The 24,752-nt window shown below is 44.8% G+C and overlaps 1 protein-coding gene across 2 annotated transcripts in view; it reads left to right on the plus strand.

Annotated features, from left to right (window-relative positions):
• The window catches only part of NRG2 (neuregulin 2), a 339,799-nt gene that overhangs the window by 257,986 nt on the left and 57,061 nt on the right, over positions 1–24,752 (plus strand). For both annotated transcript variants that reach the window (XM_075068052.1, XM_032801760.2), the window contains exon 5: positions 16,992–17,068. In XM_075068052.1, coding sequence (XP_074924153.1) covers positions 16,992–17,068 — 77 coding nt within the window. The remainder of the gene's footprint in view (positions 1–16,991; positions 17,069–24,752) is intronic.

The following is a 24,752-nucleotide window of genomic DNA, read 5'->3' on the forward strand; positions in this document are numbered from 1 at the left end:
GTTTAACTCAGAACATTTTATTTTTTCTTGTAAAATGAGGCATTCTTAGTGTAGGTGGTTGGTGACTGACAGACAAACTGACTTCCACTACAGCATAGCAAAAGATTAGACTACAGAGCAGATACTTTCAGAATGTGCTTGTATGCTGACTATCAGGACAGTTTGATTAGCTGCAGAAATGTACGAAGCTGGTTCCAGGTGAGGGAGAAAATAACAAGTTCAGAGAAGAATACAGAAAGGGAAGGTGGGGTGGGGGTGAGCGTGAGGTGAGGAATAAATGGTTTGATCCGTACTTCTTAGCCTTTCCACACTACATTATGGGTCCTGTCCCTGTTCCCAAATCCACCCCCATCTCTACAGAAACGGAGTTGTAGGGCATTCGTCCTTTCATTGTGCAGCCTGTTAAAATACAGGCTGCTGTTGAATAACAGCAGACTGTTTATGACACTCAAAATGTAAAAATTAAAATTGCCCAACATTAAAAATTGCACCAGAATCAAAACCCCAGATGGGAACACACAAAGACTTTAGAATGGTAAACGTTGTGGATTGGGCCCACCTCTCCATAAAACATACCAGGCGACGCAGTGAAAAAATGTTGATAAAAATGTGTAGAAACCTCGTTTCAAACCCAGTCTTTGTTCCTCTTTATCACTGGCAATAAATCCAATGTTTGGATTCTAAGACCTTCTTCTGGGCTGTATTATTTTCCCTTAGCAGTCCAGAAAGCAGATTCTGGCTCCTATACCAGCATGGTGTTATCTATCAGCCTTTTCAATATTCCCCTTCTGAGATTCAACAGTAAGGAAATAAGACTTGGGAACATTCCGCTTGTCCACCATGTGTTTTTTATCTCCTTAGTCACCTTACTGGAACATATTTAATTATTTAGAGTGGTCCACAAACACAGGAGATTCTTTCTGTGGATGTTTTCTCTGCAAAAGAGCCAGTAGGCATCTGAAATTAATTCCTCTCCTGAAGTGGCTTCATGCCTGAGATGGTGCAGATATTTTCCATATGAAAGAGAGAGTGGCCCATGGTTTTGATTTAACTTTTGTAGCAGGGTCATCAGCAAAGTGCTCCTTCCAGCCACCAAAAATCTGGGGAGGAAAATGCAGTGAAATTTTTGCCTGGAAAACCACATTTCAGTACAGTTCAACATTAGGAAAAAATAATCTAGACTTGGGTTACTGGAAATACATGCCCTGGAATTTCTAATCTGTGGCAGACCGCTTCATAGATTTTTTGAGTCTTTGCAGAGCATTTGCATAATTTAGGCTTTAATGTAAAAAAAAAACCTACACATTTTGGTTGCAAAGAAAACTTGCTTATGCGCCAGGCAGTGCTGCCATCCTGAATCTGCAAACAGACCTCCTGAAATTAAGTCTTAGAGAGGTGTGACAGGTCCCAGGTATACTGCAGCCTGTAGGCATATAAACTAAAAAGGACTATAGTACTGTATATATATATATAGAGAGAGAGATAATTGACCCAACAATACTAATAAAATGAAGAGCCTCTGACCCTGAGGGAAGATGGGGTGGGAAGAATCATAGTTCAAGCCCCAGATCATCCTGCTAGGAAAAGTCTTAGAAATGGGCCTTATGGCTTCCCCCAAAGGTAAAAATAATCCTCAGGCTCAATTCCAGAGTGCTTAAGAACACCTGCAGTCAGTCAGACAAATCTCCAACCTCAGCTAGAGGATCCCAGCCCATATCAGCTGCTGGGCTGGAACATGGTGTTGGGATTTGGGGGTTCCCAGTGAGTCTGATGCTGGGTAGAAATCAGGGGACTTCGATCCAATGCGATTCAATTCAATTCAATAAAGCTTTATTCAACATGTGCACAAAAGAGAGCCCCTAGTACAAAGAATCAGGCAGAGTCCCTCCAGCCAGGAGCCCCTCCCCTTGCTACTTTCTAGCACATGGTGCTTATATAACAAGTTATATAACAACTTACATAATATGAACTTCTAACCAATCAGAGTTAAACAAACCCATATATGGGTTTGTTTATCACATGCTTATAGTGCTCCAGTCCACATGCTGAGCTCACACCCCCTCCCCGTGGCCTTCTCCAGAATGTTCCTAGGTCAGTGAGCCACAGCATGCTTCCCTATGCATAAGCACCCTGTAAACCACATTTTATCTAAAATAAACACAACTATACCCTTCAGCAGTAATGGGCCCTGATCACTGGATATGGATGAGCTGTGCTTGGCTGAGTACATGAGAGGAGAGAGGTCAAAGGTGGCTGTATTCATGCACTCCTGTGGTCTTAGGGACAGCCATGGGGTGCTTCAGCTCCTTAGCGCAAGCTAGAGCAGTCTTAGGGTTGCTCAATTTGGTGTTGGCTATCAGACTCTTAGATTCCATTGCACCACTTGGGGATCACCAATGCACAATAGTGCACCACCCATGTTCTCTTACCCTTTAGGATTGCCAACTTGGTAATAATTAAAAACTGGACACTCCAGCAGGAGTGCTGGAACCTCCCCTGTCAGGCCTCTTCTCTCTGAGGCCCCACCCCTGCCCTGCCTTTTCTCCACAAAGCCCCACCCCTGCCCTGCCTCTTCACCTGAGGCCCCACCCTGCCTCTTCCCCCCTGAGGCCACATATTCCGTCCACGCCTCTTCCCTCCTGTCATTCGCTGCTTTTCCCCTCCCACCCCACCACCCGGGTCAGAAGGGACTCGCCTATGGAGCTGGGGCCGGGAGCTGTAGCCACCCAATGCAGATAGGTGGCGGTGGCCCTGGCTGAGCGGGGCTGCAGCGGGTGATAACCCACTGCCTCCCCTACCTGCAGAAACCAGACATTGGGTGTCTGGTCAGTAGATCTGACTGGACACTGTCAGAGCCCCTTTTTGTCCAGACTTTCTGGTCAAAAACTGGGCACCAGGCCACTCTATTACCTTTCCATGTACTGGCACACACTCTCTGCTGTGAGTTGGAGGGTCACACTAAGCCAAGATTCCCCTACAGTGGACTACTCAGCTGCCCAGTTAAGGCAGTTTTGTGCAAATAACCAATTTTGCAGTTTGGTGGCCAGACTGAAAGATTGAAAACAAACAAAAAACTTGTTTCAGGTTGACCTAAAATGAAACGTAAAAACAAATGTTTTGGGAACCAAACAAGCTGATTGAATTTCATGTTGGGTTGAACGAAATATTTTGTTTTGCTTTGGTGCAAAATTTTTAAAAAAGTTGTTTCTAAGGGAAAGTCTAACTGTTGCTAAACAAAACATTTTGCCTTTTTTGCATTTTTTTCATCTGAAGCACTTCATTGAATTTGATACAGATGCACTAAATGTTTTGATCAACCTGAATCCGCATTTTTTTGGCAAGAAAATAATTTAATCCAATTTTTTTGACTCAGCTCTAGTTATCAGTGTTGTAGAAAGTGTCTGTAACATGGATGAGGACCTGGTACTCAGCTTCTAAATTACATGGGACCAGAAACTATCAATTGTTTTGCAGAACCAAAATTATGAAAGATCATTTTTTCAAGAATCAGCTTGCAAGATTTAAAGATGCCAATAAATGAACATTCTAACCCTTGTTTTGGCCTTCAGCATAGAATTACGGGAGAGGAAAAGTCTAGAGGTTTGGACGATCAAAAACTGCAAATGAAAGATGTCAGAGGTGGGGAAAGATCTTAAAAAGAGGGAAGTGTGTGACATAAATAGTCAATTTGATTGAAAACTACTCAAAAATGTACATAAATAATTTGCTTTAAAAAAACAAGCATTTTCCATGTCTTTTGAGTCAGGTTGCTTCAAAATTCCACAGAGTCCCATTTATATTTTCCTAATAAATCCACACACTATGGGAGAAAAAAATCCACAGAATTTTGCAACATTTCATGGACAGCCCCACCCCTTACGCCGCGCGTAGTACCATCTTTGTTATGTCAAGCTGATATTTTCCACCCCCAGTTTCCCCACCATCACAGCTGCCTCAGGGCATGGCTACACTTACATTTTTGCAGCGCTGGTAGTTACAGCTGTGGTCGTACAGCTGTGTAGGGCCAGCGCTGCAGTGTGTCCACACTGACAGCGACCAGCGCTGCAGTCTGTCCACCATTTGCAGGATTTGCAGCGGCTGTTGGGGATGGTGCATTGTGGGCAGCTATCCCAGCTATCAAGTGGCTGCAACATGCTTTTCAAAAGAGGGGGTGGGGTGGAGTGTGACAGGGAGCTTGTGGGAGACAGAGAGAGTGGATTTTTGGAGCAGACACTGTACAGCTCCTGCCTTGCAAGTCAAGAGGGGGTGGGGTGAGTGTGACAGGAGCGTGGGAGACAGAGAGAGTGGATTTTGGAGCAGACACTGTGTGTGCAGCTCCCTGCTGCAATTCTGGCCATTTCCCCACCCCTCTCTCAATCACTCTTAAATGTAAAAGGCTTCAGACCAGTATAAGCGCTCTCTGACGGACTCCCTCCCCTCCCCGCCGTGCTGTTTGTCTCCTCAACAAACAGCTGTGAACATTCAAGCCTCGCTCCCTCGCTCGCTGCAGCAAAGGCATCATGTTTGTTTTTTTAATAAAGTTGTCCGGGGGGTACCTTCTGGTTTGTTGTATACAGGAATTTGGGATACCTTCTATACCTGGGGCCAATAACCGCGCTGGAGAGTGTCCACACCTGATGAGCAGAGCTGCATCAGCAGTGCTGGATTCGCTACACCCGTAGCGGACCAGGTGTACAGCCAGCGCTGCAGGAAGGGAGTTGCAGCACTGGCTGAGCTCTGTAAGTGTGGACACCTGGTAAGTTGCAGCGCTGTAACCCCCTCACCAGCGCTGCAACTTGCAAGTGTAGCCAAGCCCTCACTTAGTATTACAGTTCATCTTCTTCACAGTGTCAGGATCCATGAAGTGCTTCTCAATCAACTTAATAATGTGACCGAGACAAGAAAATGATCGGTTGTGCTCTGCTGGGAAAGTGACATGAGCCACCTTCCGTTAGTCTTTGTTCAAGTGCTCCTCTTTCTCTGCAATCGCTGATTTGTTTCTTTCCCAGCACCCTGTTCTGTATTCTGCTGCGGCTTCTTCAACAATTCCTACCTCAGAGCTTCAAGAGAAGCCAATATGTTATTTGTATTTTATTTATTTTTGATTTATTAAGTGTTTCTCTCAATATTCCTGAGTGCAGGGTCAGATTTATAAAATCCACAATGATACTGTTATAGCTACACCATCCTCCCTCCACCCCAGGCATGCAAATTATGGTGCAAACAACTTGCCATTTTTTTTTCATTATTCCCCTCTTTTAAAAAGCTTCAATCATCCCATCAAGAGGGAGGGGGGCAGAGGCAATGCCATGTGATATAGCTGACCAGTCACATACCACAAACAACAAGCAGTGAAAAGAACAATAAATGCACAGCAAGAACAATAAATAAATTTGGCAGAGTTCAGGGTCTGTTAGTGAACAATTTGCAAACAGATAAAAGGCCTAAATTATGTAGATTATTTATTTGCAATGAATAATTCGGCCAGCTGTAGAATTCAGTCTCTTTCCTACTCCGTCCATGGCCTCTCTGCTGACCAGGGGGCTAGAAGTCCGAACTGTGGTGGTTTGCTTATGGAATCCTAGAAACGTAGGGCTGCAAGGAACATTCAGAGGAAACCGTCTCCAGCCCCCAGAGCTGAGGTAGGACCAAGGATGCCTAGAGTGGACACACATACCTATGTGGACACACATCCACTAGGAACGAGACTGATGCCTACTACCTCCTATCACATAGGTCCCCAAATAGCCATTGAATGCTAATCTGGGCTGGGTAGAAACTGGTGAGCTAGAGGTGAAAATCCCATGTCCCATCCAAATCCCTTCGCCATCCAGTCCTGGTCTGTCTACGATGCAAACAGTCAAGAGTGGGATGAAATGGCGCTGTGTCCAGGCTGATTTGGGGCAGTTACGCTTTTCAGTTCTTTTGCTGAGGTGCTTTAGTTCCTGATGCTGTGGGGTATGTTCCGCTCCCCACCCCTCTCGTCATGCTCCCCTGGAACCTGATTAATCAGCAGCAGAGTCTATAAAACTCTTTTTAAGAAACAGCCTGGAACTTTACCCTGCTGAGGCTGAAGCCAATGGGAATTGTGCCGTTGTCTTCTGTGGGCATGAAAGTGGGCCAGCTGCAGTTCGGCCCTTACTGTACAGTGAGTGTCTTGATAAGGCCTTAGCATTTGCTCGCACTGCTTTCTCCACTTCTCGGTGGCTGTTTTGTGGAGCACAGCCTGTTGGTACGCTCAGTGCATGATTCTCTGGGACTGGTTGGGGGATAATGACAGAACAATGCTTTTTTTCAGCCCTCTGCACAAGTAAGCAGCATGCCTGAAACAGTTCTCCATTCACTTATTTAAGTGCCAGGTGTCCTTTTGCTACATTTTCTCCATATCCTCGTAAATTAAACCACCTTCATTCTCATGCTTTTCTTAGTGACAGATTATGTTCTATGCTGAGGAGTTTCCCAACTGGCTATTGTGATCTTAATTAAAGAAACAATGTAGAGAGCAAAGGGAATGTGCCAGCTGTTAGAGGGGTGGTATCACCTGAAAGTGGGCAGGTAAAACTGACACATAGGGCTGATCTGCACTGGGAACTTCCATCGCCATAGCTGCATCTCTCAGATGTGTGAAAAATCCACCCCCTGAAAGGCAGCTATACACCCTAACCTGAGTGTAGACGGCCCTAGGCTGCTGGAATAATTCTTCTGCCTCTGGAGGAAGGTGAATTATCTACGCCGATGGGAGCGCCCCTCCTGTCGGTGCAGGTAGATCTACATGGAAGTGCTGCAGTTGTAGCATTTCATGTGTATACAAGCCCATAAAGATCCCTCTCAGAGCCACATTATAGCAGTGTGCAGAGATTAGGTTGTATCTGCTTTGAAACAGGGACCAGAGGGTCCCTCACTCCATGTGGGTGTGCGAGGGGCCTTCCCTCCCCCAATGTATGCTCTGAGTGAGGGACAAGGAGAGTGATAGTCCTGCTGTTTGGAGGAGCACAGAGGTCCGCTCTAGTCACCCTGTGGGGCTGCAGATCAAGCCGAAGGGGGAAGGGCAGAGGCAGGCCAATGATGCCAATCCCCTACCAAACTGGCGCATGGAGCTGGCCAGGCACAGAGAGGGAACTGAGCTAAAAGATGGTGGTGCCTGATTGCTCCCAAGGTGGACGAGGGAGTGGGGCAAGACATTGTGCTCCTCACAGGTTAGTGCAGCTCTGCACCATTCCTAACATAGGCCTGTGCCTTAGAGGCACAATCCAGACTGAGTGAGATGTACCAGCCCATGGCTGAGAATAAGATTGGGAACAAGGGAGATGCTAGTTGTGGAAAGACCCTACCCCCCAGGTGGGCCACGCAGGAGCTTTGAAACTTAATGGGGTGCACAGAACTCTGAGAGAGACTTTGGACAGCCAACAAAGGTTTTGCAGGCAAAGCCCAGCTGAAGGCTGGTCACATGCACACAGCAATGGAAGCCTTCTGGAATGTCAGCCTTCTGCACGTACTGTATGTAAGACAACATGTTTTGTCACTAACCGTGCCCCGACCCCAGAGGTTACCAAATCCCTGCAGCATGTGCTGGCTCCCAGGGAAGGAGCACGCTGCTTCCCATCTCGCCCCCTTCTTCGACGTGGAGCAAGGGACATCACGTTTCTCATTGTTCTGCGGTATACTTTCCAGATTCCTAGATTCGAAGGCCAGACAGGACCATTGTATCCATCTAGTCTGACCCCCTGTATAACACAGGCCAGAGACCTGCCCCGGAATAATCCCTACAGCATGTGTTTTAGCAGAACATCCAATCTTGATTTAAAAATTGTCAGTGAAGGAGAATCCACTTTGACCCTTGCTAATTGTTCCAAGGGTTAATTACCCTCCCTGTTAAACATTTATGCTGTGTTTCCAGTCAGATCTGTAGGCCCATATCCTCAAAGGTTGAAGAATCTGGGCTGTAACCTGATGGAGGACAATACTAAGGAAATGATATCCCTCTTCATACATTTAATGCAGCAGGGACTAAAGGGAGCCCTGGCTGGAGATGGTGTCAGATATTGCACACTTTCCAGATGCAGCCTTATAGCTCAGGAAGCTTGCCTCTAAAATCAGTGAGCTAATGAATGCAGAATGTGTGTGATGTGACGTGTGATTGCCATGCCCAGCAGAGGCTCAGCTGTGCAACTGCATTAAGGATGGGTAAACTTTGAGAAATTGGAGGTTTTGTGATCATGCAAACTAGTTTTTGCATTCACAAAACTTGCTCCGGTTCACAGAGTTTTCTATCCTATTGCTTCAAACCTAGTATTTTTCCAACAATGATTCAACATAAGTAAAAAATAAAAGCCCACATTTTTCTAGATAATGGGGAGCCTGTGGTATGTACCAAATTACGCATGGAAGGTTCTTTCTGCCCTCGACTGCTAGGCTTTTAGCAGTGAGACCTGGAGATGGTGTATACAGTAGCTGTTATTGCATTAGTATTTCCCTGTGTATCTTTTTTCACAGATGCTGTATATTTATTTTGCTGCTTAATTTCTTGCCAATTTCTTCCCCTGGGATTTATTCCCTCTGCCCCACTCCTATCATTTTTCAGTTTTTCTGGGGTGGGTGCAAATACAATAATGTTCTAATTTTGGCTCACTACCTGCAAATAGGTTTGCCAGATTTAGAATTCTCCGGGGTGGTGACTTTCGTTTTTTTATACAGTAGAATCTCAGAGTTATGGGCACCTCGGGAATGGAGGTTGTTTCTAACTCTGAAATGTTCTATAACCCTGAACAAGACATTACGGACTTCAGCCATGGGGGAGTTGGGACTGCAGCTGCAGGCTGGGGTGGGGTCATGGTTCCAGGTGGGGGGTCAGGGCTTCTGACCCTAGGGGCCACTGGAGCTCTGGGTGGGGGGCTCTGGGTTTTTGCCCCACCAGAGCAGTAAGGATCAGGGCTTTAGACCTGGGGGGAGTGCTGAGGCTTGGGGCTTCAGTCTCATGACTCCACTCCTGGCTTCAGCCTTGTTGGAGGGCTGGAGCTTGGGGCTCCCCACTGCTGTGCTCCTGGTTTCAGCCAGGGGTAGGGATGCACCAGGGCTCTAGCTATGAGGGGGAGCCCTGGGGCCAGAAACTGGTGCTCCTTTTGTAACTAAAGCCCCGAGCCCCAGTGACCCCCATGGAGCTGAAGCCAAGAACAGAGCCATGGGGCTGAATCCCCAAGCCCTGATAACCCCCACGGGGCTGAAGCCAGGAATGGAGTCGCGAGGCTGAAGCCCTGAGCTCCACCGCTCCCCCAGGTCTAAAGCCCAAGAGGCAGATGTCAGATGTTGGGGCACCCCTCCACCTGGTGCCCCAACCACCCCAACATTCCATGGCTGAAGCCATGAGCCCCAGGGTTAAAGCCCCAAGGCAGTACAGTGTTTTCTCTTTGTTTTTTGTGTCTGCTGCTGCCTGATGAATAACTTCTGGTTTCACATGGCATCCGGTTGACTGGTAAGTCCATAACTCTGGTGTTCATATCTTTGAGGTTCTACTGTATGTTTGTATAGTGATTGCCTAACACAGAGGATCCCAGCCTGTGTGAGGACTTCAGGTGCTATGTTTAAAATAAATGTTAAATCCAATGGCAAAAAACTGTTAACACAGAGTGAAGCTTGCTTGGAGGTGGGTCATCCCCTTGCAGAATGCTGACTTCAGTAAAATTTGAGTATCTGAAAACCAGGAAATGCACAGTTAAGGTTGCCCATGAAACCTTAACTCTGCCCTTTTTCAGCACAGTCCCAGTACACCCTGTTAACACACACACTTTTTGTCTGCCCATGCCCTGTTGCTGAAATGTACAAGCTCTTCACCTCCTTTCCACTCACTCTGACCCACAGGATTCTATTGAACACTGTTAAAGGACAAAAAGAAAAAAATAAGTTGCCCATGCCACCTTCCCTCTGCCCTCTTCAAGGAATGTCTCAATATGCACATAGGACCTGCTCACACTGGCCCTGGGCACTGTATGATTCAGGAGGTTCCAGATCCTGGCGTACATTCTCACACAGCCAGTTCCCCAGAAGAAATGCCACATGTATACAGTTTAAGAAACACTTCACCTGAAGATAGTAGAGGGAAGATGGTGTAGGCAACTTGTATAACATAAGAACGGCCATACTGGGTCAGACCAAAGGTCATCTAGTCCAGTATCGTGTCTACTGACAATGGCCAATGCCAGGTGCCCCAGAGGGAAAGAACAGAACAGGTAATCATCAAGTGATCCATCCCCTGTCGTCCATTCCCAGCTTCGTGCAAACAGAGGCTAGGGACACCATGCCTGCCCATCCTGGCTAATAGCCACTGATGGAACTATCCTCCGTGAACTTATCTACTTCTTTTCTGAACCCTATTATAGTCTTGGCCTTCACAGCATCCTCTGGCAAAGAGTTCAACAGATTGACTGTGTGTTGTGTGAAAAAATACTTTCTTTTCTTTGTTTTAAACCTGCTGCCTATTAATTCATTTGGTGACCCCTACTTAGAAGAAGAAGTAAATAACACTTCCTTATTTACTTTCTCCACACCAGTAATCATTTTATAGACCTCTATCATACCCCACTCTTCATCATCTCCTTTGCAAGCTGAAAAGTCCCAGTCTTATTAATCTCTCCTCATATGGAAGCTGTTACATATCCCTAATCATTTTTGTTGCCCTTTTCTGAACCTTTTCTAACTCCAATTTACCATTTTTGACATGGACTGACCACATCCATATGCAGTATTCAAGATGTGGATGTACCATGGATTTATATAGCGGCAATATAATATTTTCTGTCTTATTATCTAACCCTTTCTTAATGATTCCCAACATTCTGTTCGCTTTTTTTGACTTCTCTCCCACCCCCCTTTTTGTGTGTGTGGTGAGTGAGAAATGAATGGGTTGTAAAAGGAGGCAAAAGGTTGTATATTTCAGCAACTAAGGGGTTGGCAGTGTAAAGGTGTGTGCATGTTAACAGCACGTATTGGGGCATTGCTGAAAGAGGGCAGAGTTAAGGTTGCACGGGTAACCTTAACTGTGAAATTTCCTCATTTTCAGATGTTTGAGTTTTGCTTTACTCAGCAGCCTTCAAGGGGATGACCTACCACCACCCAATCTTAAAAAGCAGAATTGCCATTGAATTTCCTAGGAAAAATTTCCAGGAAAAGCTTGGTTAGTAGTCATTCAGGCAGTTGTTTATATCGTGTCCCACAGTTAGCATACTGAGCCAGCTTCCCCCAACCCTACCTTACACACACATCAGCTATGCCCACTAGTTGTGCTTCAGTATGCCTCCCAAGCTATGCCCTTGACCCATTCAGTGTGTTTCCCCGCCTCCAGCCTGGCCCCCTCCCCACTACTGTAGCTGGGCCTCTCCACCACAATTAGGGAACGCATCTTCCTGAACTCTTCACTCTTTGGTATACAAACATTTCTAGTGCCTCCCTTCTCCTATAACCCAACTCACGTGCAGTGCCTGGAGCAAAGTGGAATAGTGTTCGGTTGCAAAGGTGTTGAGGTGCATTGGCAGAGCTGGCAGTGCAGGGGGGTTGGGGTGCACTGGCAGAGCTGGGGGGTGCAAAGGTGTTGGGGTTCACTGGCAGAGCTGGAGATTCAGGGAGGGTTGGGGTGCACTGGCAGAGCTGGGCTACAGGGGTTGAGGTGCACTGGCAGAGATAAGGGTGCATAGGGCTTGGGGTGCATTGGCAGAGCTGAGAGTACAGAGGGGTTGGGGTGCACTGGCAGAGCTGGGGATGCAGGGAGAGTTGGGTTGCACTGGCAGAGCTGGGAGTGCAGGGGATTGGGGTGCACTGGCAGAGATGAGGGTGCAGGGAGATTGGGATGCGCTGGCAGAGTTAGTGGTCTGGGGATTGGGGTGCACTGGGAGAGTTGGAGGTGCACAGAGGATTGGGGTGCACTGGCAGAGCTGGGGTACAGGTGGTTGGGGTGCACTGGCACTGCTGGAGGTGCAGGGTGGTTGGGGTGCACTGGCAGATCTGAGGTTTCAGGGGGTTGGGGTACATGGGCAGAGCTAGGGTTTAGGGAATTGGGGTGCACTGGTAGAGTTGGGGACATGGGGGTTGGGGTGCACTGGCAGAGCTGAAGGTTGCCATGCCTCCCACACCTGAGTCCATAATCTTTCTTGCCTCTCCTACCATCTATCCCTGTTTATCCTCCAGCATAACCTTCCTCTCCTCGCTGCAGCCCCAACACCCTCTGCTTCTCCCTCCCCACTCCTCCCTCCCCTAACAGCCCTCCCTTCCCCATATAGAATCATGTCTGCTTCCTCCCACCCCCCACCCAAAGACTGGTTCCATTTCCACAAAATAAAATTGCCAGCTGTGATCCACAAATTCCTGCCTCCTCCAGCCATTCAGTCCAAAACACTGTCTTACGTAGGGGGCTCTGATTAACTTACTCATAGTTCCCTTAATGAAAGGGTGAGTTCACAGCAATCCAGAGGGCTGGGATTCATCCAGGCATTACTATCTCTCTGGTTAGCATTACAAGGCAGCAAAAGGGAATCACTGGGGGGAAGGGCGGGCTTTCAGGGGAATGGGGTGGGTAGGGCCTCAGGGGGAAGGGGTGGAGCGGTGGGGTGGGGCCAAGGTTAGGGCACCGCTGTCTCCCAGTTCTAGGGAGCTTCTGGCACTTCTACCCTCATCTCCCTGCCAGCAGGACATCTGTGGACATGCTTTATGTAGACCCCAAGTGTCTGAACATTGAGGTACACTGACATCTGCATGGGAGTCAGGCATTTCACCACTGGCCTAACCAAACTGGCACATGGCACTAGTTTGATTTGACTTTGCCGCAGACTCTGCTGCTCCTGACAGCAGATTTTAGAGGGCATGGCTACACTACCGAGCTTATGGTGGGGCAGCTGCACCAATACACCTGCGCCGCTGTAGTGCTGCTAATGCAGATGCTCTAAGTCAACCGGAGAGAGATCTCCCCTTGCTTAATCACTCCAAGCCCAGCAAGTGACGGACACTAAGGTGGCAGGAGAAGCTGTCTCGCTGACATAGCGCTGTCCGCACCAGCGCTTAGGTCGATGTAACTTACGGCACTCGGGGTCTGTGTGTGTGGCTTATTTACACCCCAGAGCGGCATAACTTATACTGACGTAAGCTGTAACATAGCCATAGCCTACGTCTAGTGTCATGATGTTCAAACATGCCATGATATTCCTCCCGACAGCACCACTTTCAGAACAGGTTGTGTGACTGTGAATTGACTCCTCTGGGAACCTGAGACAATGACACAGTAATGTACTGGGATTGCCTTACCCATTGAAAGTTACCAGGAAGTAGAGATTTTCCAGCCAGGGGCTAGTAGAAGCATTTGCAAATTATTAGCAATAGTAAAATAGCATTAGTAATAGTAAAAATATCCTAACCAATAATGAATAGGGAGCTCAGTCTGTTTAGTTGATCAAAGAGAAGATTGAGATTCACTTGATTTCAGTGTATAAGGAGCAAATATTGGGTACTAAAGGGCTCATTGAGCTAGCACAGAAAGCTGGAATGGGAAGTTTAAGCCAAACAGATTCCAGTTAGAAACAAGGCATGAATTTCTAACAGAGAGTGATCAGCCCTGGAACAAACTACCAAGGACAGCAGCAAATATTCCGTCTCTTGAAGTCTTCAAATCAAGACCAGCCTGGACTGTCAATTACAAGTTAAGGGGCTCAGTACAGGGGTATCTGAGTGACCTGTATTACACAAGTCAGACTAGATGATTTGTTGGGCCTTTCTGGCCCAAAAATCTATGAATAATATTTTGCACGTCTGTACTGGCTTTAGTTTAAGGTTCACAAAGCATGTTACAAACACTGAACTGCCTAGCTTCCTAGCAGAATCTGAATGTATAACGGGAGACTCTCAGCTGCCCCAGAGCTCCACACAGCACATTCAGGAGTGAGTGGGACAAGGTTGGGTGTAAGCTGTCTTTGGATGCCCTGTTAGAGGGGAGTCCTCCAGCTCAGAGGTGTCTGCATTCCCCTTCTGGGTAATCGCAGCAGTGTGGATGGGGAACCATGCAGCCCTAGTCTGCACAGCCCTTCCTCACACAGATGGGGAACCTGGTCTGGCCCCCTCCTCATGCACAAGCACATACATGTTTGTGTTTCCAACAAGGGAGGGAAGTGTTACAATCAAAAAGAAAAAACAACATCCCCTCCATTTCTAAAGCATTCAGGGGAGCATTCCACTTTCTAACCTCTCCCTCCTTTTCAAAACAGGTAAATGTAGGACCAAAGCAAGTTGACAGTGTTCCTTTAAACAAGTAAACACAAGAAGTTGAAATGCAGCCCTTTTCTTTTCTTGTATTGAATTGCCACTGAATTATGTGTATATTCATAGTGTATTCCTTAAATATACACTTTGCAAGAAAAGACAGTTCTATTTACCCCTGAGCAACAGTACAGAGTTAATCTGTCAACGTGTTTGAACTAAAAAGCTTTGATCATGCTAAACGTTGCATATCGTTAAAAAATAAACAATTCCTTCTCTCTCCCCTGTAATTTATCTGTAGACTGGTAGAAAGTACTAGTGTGAATTTGGTGGAGGGAAGATGTCTGTTTTTTATGGAGTATGGAGCTGCCAGTAATTCAGTCAGCATTATATAAAAATTAGCATGCCCCTCTGCAGCTGGTAGATCACATTCATCCCTGACAGTGGTGGCACCAGCGCTCCAAGTGCGTGCCTAGGCCGGCAAGCGGGGAGGCAGGGGCGGCCTGCCAGTCCCTGCAAGGGCTGCAGTCAGGCAGCCTTTGGCGGCATGCCTGCGGGAGGTCTGCCGATCCCACGGATTTGGCGGTGGGTAGGCTGAATCCACGGGACCGGGGACCTCCCGCAGGCATGCCGCCGAAGGCAGCCTGCCTACTGTGCTTGGAGCAGCAAAAAAGCTAGACCCGCCCTGATCCCTGGTGTAACTTCAGTGAAGTCAGCAAAGTTATGCTGCAGAGGAATTTGGAGTCTAATTCCCTTTTCCTGTGTGAGCCAAAAATGCTGATGCTACTATGATTATGAAAGTAGGTCTACCCATGAATCACAGAAAAATTACACGTAAGAACTAAAGTGCTGACCGTAATCTAATCATCCTTGAGGTCAGGTTGAGGGTAGACATTCAAAAATATATCAAGACAACTGAAACTTTGATGGGGCTTATATAATGGAGTGGGAGAAAAAGAGGAAACAGCCCCAGTCTCAAGCTTCCAACTTTCCTGTTTTAAATGAAACGTATCTCTCGGTCTCTGATCTGTTGGCTGATAGAGATCTAGCCGTCACTGTAGGGCTAACAATTCTTTTCAATCTAATGAGTACTAGGATCTCCCCGGGATGAGAGTCCGGAGCAAACTATTCTGGTGGAGGGTTGACAATGGGAGGCTCTAAAGTAGAGATACTCAGACCTCAGTGGGTCAGGAGTCAAATTAGCAATCAACATTACCCAAAAGAGCCACAGTCGTGTGACTTCATTGCTTCATCTGCTATTATCTCTATATCTGTAGTATTGTCACCACAAAATGACTGACCAAGTATCATTATTTTATCAACTACAGTTGGTTAGTAACATAGTAAAAGCATCCTGATTGGTTAGTAATTAAATCACACAGTGTATTAATATCATGTGCCACAGAGAACCACGGGAGACACATTAAAGAGCCACTTGCAGGTCCCGAGCCTCAGGCTGAATATTGCAGCTCTAGAGTGTGTAATATACAAAGACTGCTGCCAGCCAGAGCCCAGCTGACTGAATAGGAGGTAACCCTGGCCATTGTGATGTCACCAAAGGATAGGCGGCCTGTGCCAGGAGAGGGAGTTGGGTGATGAGAGAGCTCATTTGGGATCAGAGAGAGAGGTCTGTGAGTTAGACAGAGGGAGCAGAGAGTCAGGGACAGGTACGGACAGTGTTGGGGAACTACCTGGTTAGGCTAGGAGAAAGGGTGGAGAAGGAGAACGAGGAAGAAGGGAGCCTCCATCGGTTTTGGAGAATCATTTGAATTGTTCAGGGTTAAACCTCCAAACTCCAACTTTTTGAGGTTCATTCCTATGGGTCAAGTTAAAAGAACCTTCCGACAAAGCAACTTTCTCATCCTTTTCGACTGGCTTTGCCAACAACATGCTACATGCATCAGTGCTAAAGGTCATGGTTCCAGTGCCTCCCATGTGTAACTCTGTCCCTGAACACTGAACGCCAATAACTAGACACACTCAGGGATCTAGTCCAGGCATATCACTGGTTTGCTGCTGCCTGAGCCACAAATCAAAATCTTGACCCTGTTACACCACTGTAATGACTGGAGTGGAGTTCCTATGGATTTGCACTTGTGTAACTGATGGCTGAATATGGCCTTGTGCTTGCAGACCATCCTGGTGCAGTAATAGTGACCGTGGGAGTCATGAGACCCCTGCATCTGAACAGAGTCTTGGGGGCTTCTTCCAGTGGAGCTTTATTGTCTGTCCCTTACCATGGAAAACCATTGAGAATGCTCTCTCCATAACCCCAACACAACAGTTTCCCTGGCAGAGTGATGGAGCTTCCTGTAGTACCTCTAGGGAATAACAGCATTAGATGGAGTAGGACACTTGCCGTGCACCACTTCCAAATAGCTCTATCACTCTGTGGTACTTGCTGCCAGTCTATGTACATAGTGACATTAACGCTAGTCTCCAAGAAGGTTGCTCGATAGCACAGAACCTACTACCCCTCTTGTCAGATGGCAGCTGGTAGAGGTGATTAGTGATCGGCAGGTGAGTAGGAAGGTGACCGGCCTAGAACGAAAGGATGGGTTTGCTGACTCTTGGCCGCAAAAAGAACAGAATATTAACGTAAAGGAAGCCTGATTAAACAAAGCAGAGATTAAATGCAGGAACTGTACATAAAGCTTTTAACTTTTATTTTTCCATTCATCACTATGCACTTTTATTTCTAACCATAGCCTCGAGGATGCTGCCAGATTTGTTCTGTGATTTGTCCCCTTTTCCTCCTCCAGATGTCCAAATGGATTCTTCGGACAGAGATGTTTGGAAAAACTGCCTTTGCGATTGTACATGCCAGATCCTAAGCAAAGTATGTTTGAAGACAAAAAATGCACCACACTACTTAAATCTCCTCGGCACAGCACAGCACTGGACTTAGAGTGGTCTAGCCAGGGGCATGTTTTGATATAATGTTTGGGTTAGGGTTTAGGGAAACAGGTAAGGGATCAGGCTGAAAGCAAATCATAGGAATCGTGGAAGGGATCTGAGGTGGCATCAGGAGGGGCCGCATTTCAGTCCACTTTGATATCATTTTGCTATCTTGTTTCTCTCTTTCTGGTTTTCTTTCTTTCGTTAGGTGTCCGATTGAATTCACCGGGGACCGGTGTGAGCACTTCGCAATGGTCAGCTTCTCCAGTATGTCTCTTTCTACTTCTCTTTCTCCCTGATTATCGTAGCACTGTGTGACATCTTTAAAGCAGGTTCTTCCATTCCTTTGGGCCTCGTTCTCCTCTTTTTATGCCCGCCTAGCTCTGACTGACATTAATGGGAGCTAAGTGAGTGCTGCTAAGAGGAAAATGAAAGCCCTCACTGTCTCACAATCATTTCAAATGGTCCTTGCTTTCACTTGTAATCAAATGTAATGTAGCATTTTACAGTTCGCTCTTTTCATGCAAAATCCAAATAAGAAAAGATTTTCAAGTGTGCTGTGGAGAACGGGTTGAGTGATAAGAAGCTTCTCTTAACATTATTATCACATGAGGAACTGCTTTGCACAGCACACAGGAATCCTTTCCTGAACTTTGAAAGTGGGATCTGTGAGTTTCTCTGTACCAGTTTGGGAATCATAGGTAGGGCTGGGCTGAAGACCACCAATTACTTCAGAAGAACGGCCATACTGGGTCAGATCAGTGGTCCATCTAGCCCAATATCCTGTGTTCTGGCAGTGACCGATGCCAGGTGCTTCAGAGGGAATGAACAGAACAGATCAATGTATCGAGTGACACATCTCCTGTCATCCAGTCTGAGCTCCTGGCAGTCTTGGTCATTGATGGACCTTCCCTCCAGGAACTTATCTAATTATTTTTTTGAACCCAGTTATACTTTTGGCTTTCATAATATTTCCTTGCATTTTCTCAGAGTCTAGACTGTGTTTACTTTTCCAGCAGCTAAGCCAAGCCTCACTTACAGTGAAATTGAGCAAAAGGAGCAAGAGTACTTGTGGCACCTTAGAGACTAACAAATTTATTTGAGCATAAGCTTTCATGGGCTACAGCCCACTTCATCGGATGCATAGACTGGAACATACAGCAAGTAGATATTTATACATAGAGAACATGAAAATGTGGAAGTAGCCATACTGTAAGAGGCCACTTTTCATGTTCTCTGTATGTATAAATATCTTCTTGCTGTATTTTCCAGTCTATGCATCCAGCGAAGTGGGCTGTAGCCCATGAAAGCTTATGCTCAAATAAATTTGTTAGTCTCTAAGGTGCCAAAAGTACTCCTGTTCTTTTTGCGGATACAGATTAACACGGCTGCTACTCTGAAACCTGTGAAATTGAGATTACCTACTGCGAGCTTTGGGTCAAACCCTGAAGTCTTTAAGGGCTGGATTATGGCTGTTCCTTTCAGAAGTTCTGGGTGCTGCACCTCCTGAAGGCAAGTTGCCATCATATATCCCTCCCTGAGACAGAGTTCCTCCCACATCTCCCCAGGGGATATGGTAGCCTTACACTTCCTCCGACGCAGGGCAGTGCCTGACTTAGATTACTGAGTTTTTCATTTTTACTAGGTCCCTGTTTAGACAAACTCCCTTTGTACCCATGTCAGCAGGAGTTTGTAGTGGGAGTGTAAAACTCAGGGGGAAATTCTGATCTCAGTGTAAATCAGGAGTAACACCACTGAAGCCATTGGACTTGCTCTGGATTTACACCAATGTAACTAAGAATCCAGCCCGAGGTAAGGACAACAGGCATTGGCCTTTTCAAATGGCCAATTATGCAACCTTTACACTGAGTAGTACATATGCGAGTAGCCCCCTTGACTTCAGTGGGACTGCTTGTGTGAGTAAGTACTATGCAGAGTGAATAAAAGTTGCAGAATCAGGCTGTTAATTAGCAGCATACACTCAGTTAAAAAAAATATGAAAGCATTTGTTGTGTCCAGTGACAGAGTGTGTGCTCTCGATGCGATCCTGGCTACCCGGCTTATAGTTGCGTCCCAAGTTCTAGCAGCTCAGCCAGTCTTTCAGAATTTGTGCATTTATGAGGTTTGTGAACATGGGTTGGGAGCTTCTAAACTGTTTGTCCAGATATTTCTCCTTAGCTTTTGTCATTGTTTCGCCACTTTGCAAAATGTACACCAGCTACAATATAAGGGTTTAGGGCATTGCGCAGGATGTATTTTTAAAACTTGCTCAGTTCATCTGGTTATTTGCCCCTAATTTTCATCAAAGGGATCCTTATAGCTAAAGAACACCAGATCCTTCTAAGTGAAACTATTCAGAGAGATCACCTTTGCGATGTCATCATTTGCCAACAGTCATCACATACCTGGTGATATCTAAGATCAGTCCTTACAAATTCCTAGAGCACTGATAATAGTAGATATCAGTAGTAACTATGTAGTAACAGCTGGGAAATGTTAACTTTATAATAGTTTCTACTACATACACAAACAAGATGCAATGGGCTTTGTCAATGAGGATTTGGCTAGAGATGAGTGAAAATTGGATTTCTGCCCCATGGAAAATGTTGCCGTTTTAACATTTTGTTTTTTTCCCACATGCAGATGCAAAGTTTAAATATCAAATTTTTGCTCAGAACAAAACATTTCAAAAAAATTAAATTTAGAAATGGCACAATGTTTTCTTTCTGTGTTTTTGATCAAAATGACACATTTTCTGAATCAGAACATTATGTGAACTGACTCAAAATGTTTCATTTTGTGCTAGTTCAACATTAAACTGCATTTCCCGATAGTAGCATATTGACATGTGGGAGTTATAGTTCAGGTAGGACTCTTCTGTTCCCTCCTATGGGCTCCCTGGACAGGCCACATTTACTATGATGCACCCACAGCCATGTGACTCCCAGCATGGTCAGAGAGAGGCATTATAATTTTTGCAAAGAAATTTTGCCACTTTCTTGCAATCAAAATAGCTTTTTAATGAAAACAGTGAGTTCTTATCAGTGAGAAGTTCCTTTTGTTTTTTCAGAACATTCACAGGAAGAACAAACTATGCTTTGATTTTTTTGCAAGACTGTAAAAATTTGATTTTTTTCATTGGTGGTGAGAATTTTTTATATATTCATGGTTTAAAATGACACTGTCAACTTTAAAATCACATATTACAATTGAACCCATTTCTTGACCGACATCAGTTAATGACTCACTGATTATTAAATATCCAGGTTACCTTTCACTGATTATTTGTTTACTTTTTACATTTGTCTCAGCGTCAGTGATACTAATTGGAGAAGTGAGATTCACCTTTGTTTATAGCTGGTTTCATTTCCAGATTTGCGGTGCTGCAATGTTTGGATTGCAAACATGGCAGAGGAATGTGTATTTGGTTTCAGATTTTTCCAAATGGAAGATTTAAAGGAAAAAAATAACATTTCTGTTGGGTATTTTTAATTTGTTTGGGTTTTTGTTTTTACAAAATCTAAATATACGGCCCAATAAAAGTTAGCACTGGCTTTTAATTATCTTTCCACTTCATGCTATGCATGTGATGACAGATCAAAACCTGAAACAGATTCAGACGGATCCAGGGAAAATTTCCAGGGAAAATAAAAAAAACTTGCCTTGTGATTCATATTCCGAGCACATGGTCAATGAGTAACAAATCGTTAAATAAAATAATGAATCATTATGACCACTCTAATGCCTTATTAAACGCTTATATTTTGTTTTAGATGCTCATAGCCTGACTGGAGCCTCTGTGCGCTACTGTAATATAAATATTAAATAATCATTGATGCTGATGGCAAGGCATAACCCAAATGCTGAGGCTGATTCTTTGCAAACTGATATAAATTCAGGACACTAGCCTGATATGATTAGACCCTTTTGCTGCACAGAGGCCAGATACTGAGGAGGATGTACCCAGGGTTCCATCAGACCAAGTGTAGAGTGCTTCCCGAGAGTGACTGCATCCTGGCTGGGCTAAACCCTGGAGTCCATACTCTGTATTTACTCAGACCTTGCTCAGGTAAAACTCCCATTGACCTCAGTGGATGCAGGATCATACTATCTATTTGCCAGATAGCAGTGGAGGTTTGCTCTTCTCTGCTTGTCAGAAGAATCTGTTCCCAGACTCTGCTATGGAGAAGCTGAAATAATTGGATGATTTCTTCCCCGTAGAAAGATTTTCCACTTCGCTCTTATGATCATGTGATTCAGTGGCTATTGCAAGTCCCTGGTGCTAGTTTTTGTCCTTCTGCAGTACCTCCAGAAGCTGGTGTCATGAGCAATTCTAATGCTATTTGCTGCTGTGTGACAATACTGTTAAAATATTGAAATTCAGTTTTTCTCTGGATCATGCTTATACTATTTCAGTTTTTCATTTGCTGGTGTTGGTGGAGTTTCCAGGTCAGTACAGAGAAACTCACTGAAATTAGCACTATTGGAAGAAATCTGGAGATTCTTAACTCTGTTTTGATTTAGCCCTTATGCTGGTGAATGGCAACTGATGTCAGCTGGTGTTTGCCTGGGTAAAATTTGAGTAAGGGAGTGCCTAAAGTTGATCATGTCTAAACAAGTGGGATTGACGTGTTTGCTGCATAGATACCAACAGGACTGTGACCTACATTGGAAAGACATTTAAATAGTTTTAATTTAGATTGAAGGAGAATATACAATGAATTTAAAATGCATACAGAATATAATTAAATATATAAAAGAGAAATGTACCTTTGATATTTTAGAATCTTATTAATTGAAAATAAATAGTCTAGGATTATCTCCACTGTTTATGAATCATCAAATCATCTTGTGAAAGTATTTTTCATTTCACACTCTTCATGTTTATGTATAATTATGTCTCTGCACAATTATAATTACAGATGTGTATAATATATATATACAGCAATAGGAATATTATCATCATATAGATTGCAAGCTAAGAATGTTGAAACATTCAGCAATAATCATATCATCTGCCAGCTTCTAAAAGTCATATCACATAGCTGTGATGTCATCAGAGGACTGTGAGGGGCACAGCGTAAATATGACCTAAAGTGTAAAACCTCAGTAAAACAGAATGACTTTGGCAGCATTTTAACCAATAATGTGCAAGTGAAGAAAAGTTAGCTTTCCTGATTGGCTAAGTTGACTTTAATGTCACAGTCTTACCACCTGTTATGCCTGCTCTTTCCCCATCCCACTGTTCATAATGATAGCTAAATCAAACTGTAAGTTTAAAAGAATTACACTGTTTGTGTTCCATGTTTGTAATTTTTCGGTGTTTCTTTATTAAGCCCCTGCTGTATCTTGAGGTGTCAACAGGCTTCGTCTGATGCATATCAGCATCCTTTTATATCTTTGCATTGTCTTATAGTGCAGTTTCCTCCCCCCTCCCTTTAGCCCCTTGACTATATATGGTACAGTGACTGGACTGGAAGTTTACAGTACAGAACTATTGATCTGTAGCCTGAAAAAGTGATTAATGTTGCAGCACAATGACTCAGTGTTACCCACAGAGTCTCTTTTGCAATGCAGGGGACAACCGTTTCCCACAGAAAATTTAAAACTCCAGTGTGTGTCCCAAATTCTGCCCTCAGGTATAATTATCCACCTCCCATTGACACCAGTAAGACTTGTTGGTCTGTATTTGGTCCCAAACTTGGGCCTCGTCCAAAGGCCTTTGAAGTGAATGGAAGTTTTTCCATTGAATTCAATGGACTTTGGATGAATCCCCATATGCCTACATAGGACTATTTTAAAGCCGTTTTAAATCTTTGTTTTAAGCATACTACAGTTTCAGTTATACTGTGCTTAGGTGCCCAGCTCTAGCTCAGATCACAGGATTCAGTAATAGCAGCAGCTTTCTTGGATTCTTGAGCTTATAGAAGTAGAAATTTTGTTTGTTTCTTTTGTTCACCTTCGCTTCAAAATGTTTCTTTCGCATAAAACATTATTGGGCACCACATGGCTGCATTACATATACATCAAAATATTTTTATTTACTTAGATTTCTACCATCTTTTGCTTCTGTTTTCCTGCAGTATGATGCTGAAGCCTGAAATGCAGCAAAAGAGCTAGATCGAGACTCAACAACATAATTTGCTAACAAAACGTTGCAGCTGCCTTGCACTGACTGCACAATCCCTACTCCATAAAACCATTCCATTGGTTCTGATACAGGTTGTTACCATATAATGCTGTTCCATACCGAGCCATGTCTTTGGATGTAATGTTGATCTTTCCTGACTGAGGAAGCCTCTTAAAGCCATAGCTGCAGCAGCTATTATCTCTTCAGTAGAGTCTTCTCTCTCTTTTCCTGACTGAGCTGTCACAGCACAGTTAGCCAGATCTCATAGTTTTCAGTTTTATTAGCATCACTAACTGGGGTACAGTGTCCAACCCCAGGTTCCAGTTCTGTTAGTTGCGCAGATTGTTATAAACTTTCCTAAGACATCTGGCCAGCACAGAGGGATTTAGCCGTGTGATGATGTGAAGTGATATAGGGACAAAGCACAATCAGGTGGTCAGTGATCTCAGCTTGAACGTGGACCTTTAACAACCTGTCTCCACTGGGAGCCCATACTTCATAAGGCTTTTATTAGCCTTTTCACTTACGTTATAGCACATACTCCCATACACTGCTGGAAGTTCACACTGCACTTACTGTCTGAGACAACTTGAGAGAGCTAAGTCGACAGAATATGGCATCTTAATAGAAGTTCACTTGCTAAGGTCATGGGAGTTATAGATATGAAGATAAATTCCCAGGTGCAGGTTTAGTCCAACACTTCATTTATTGAAATATGCCATTGCGTGATATTCTGTGATATGTTGAACCGTGGGGCATTGTCTTCTTGTTGGCATTAAGGTGACTACATGTTTCTAAGCCTAGGCAGGTCTCAGGGGCAAAATCCATTAAGTCAAAACACACTGACACTGTGTCTTCCCAAAATTTAAGACAGAAGTGCTTCCCAAAAGGAAGACTGAGTTAATCTAACCAATCCCATCCTCTCCTAACCACTCAGGTTATATTTCTTTTCCTCTTGAGTGCTTCACCCTTCGTGGACTCTCCAGCAAAACCAAATTAATGTTGCTGATATTCTTGCAGCTGCGAGTATGTTGCTGCTAAATAAATATTAGCAATAAAATGGTCAGAGATTCTCCAGTACTGAACACATCACAGGTTCAGGGTAACTGCACCTGTATTTCCCTCTTCATAGTTCACTCCAGGAGTGTCCAGTCAGGTCTCCAGCCATCAGCTGTCTCTGGGCAGGGACCCTTGTCCCACTCCCTTATGACTGGGGGTATTAAGGCTGCACTGCTCCCTGCCTTACACTGTGATATCCCCAGCAAGCCAGTCTGCCAATGCCTGTGCATTTCTTTCTCTCTGAGGGCTATGACCAGCATATTGCCAGCAGTTACAAATTACCACCCAGCTCTTTCTAAGCAAGCACATTTATTCTTAAGGTTAAAGCATTACAGAGAATACATCATAAAAACAATAAACAGATTTAAACACACACACCTTACCAGAAGCCACCTGCCAATCTTATGGGGCCCTCATAGGCCAGGCTTTCCAACCC

This window comes from Chelonoidis abingdonii, chromosome 7 (assembly GCF_003597395.2).
Source record: "Chelonoidis abingdonii isolate Lonesome George chromosome 7, CheloAbing_2.0, whole genome shotgun sequence".
Classification (NCBI taxonomy): Eukaryota; Metazoa; Chordata; order Testudines; family Testudinidae; genus Chelonoidis; species Chelonoidis abingdonii.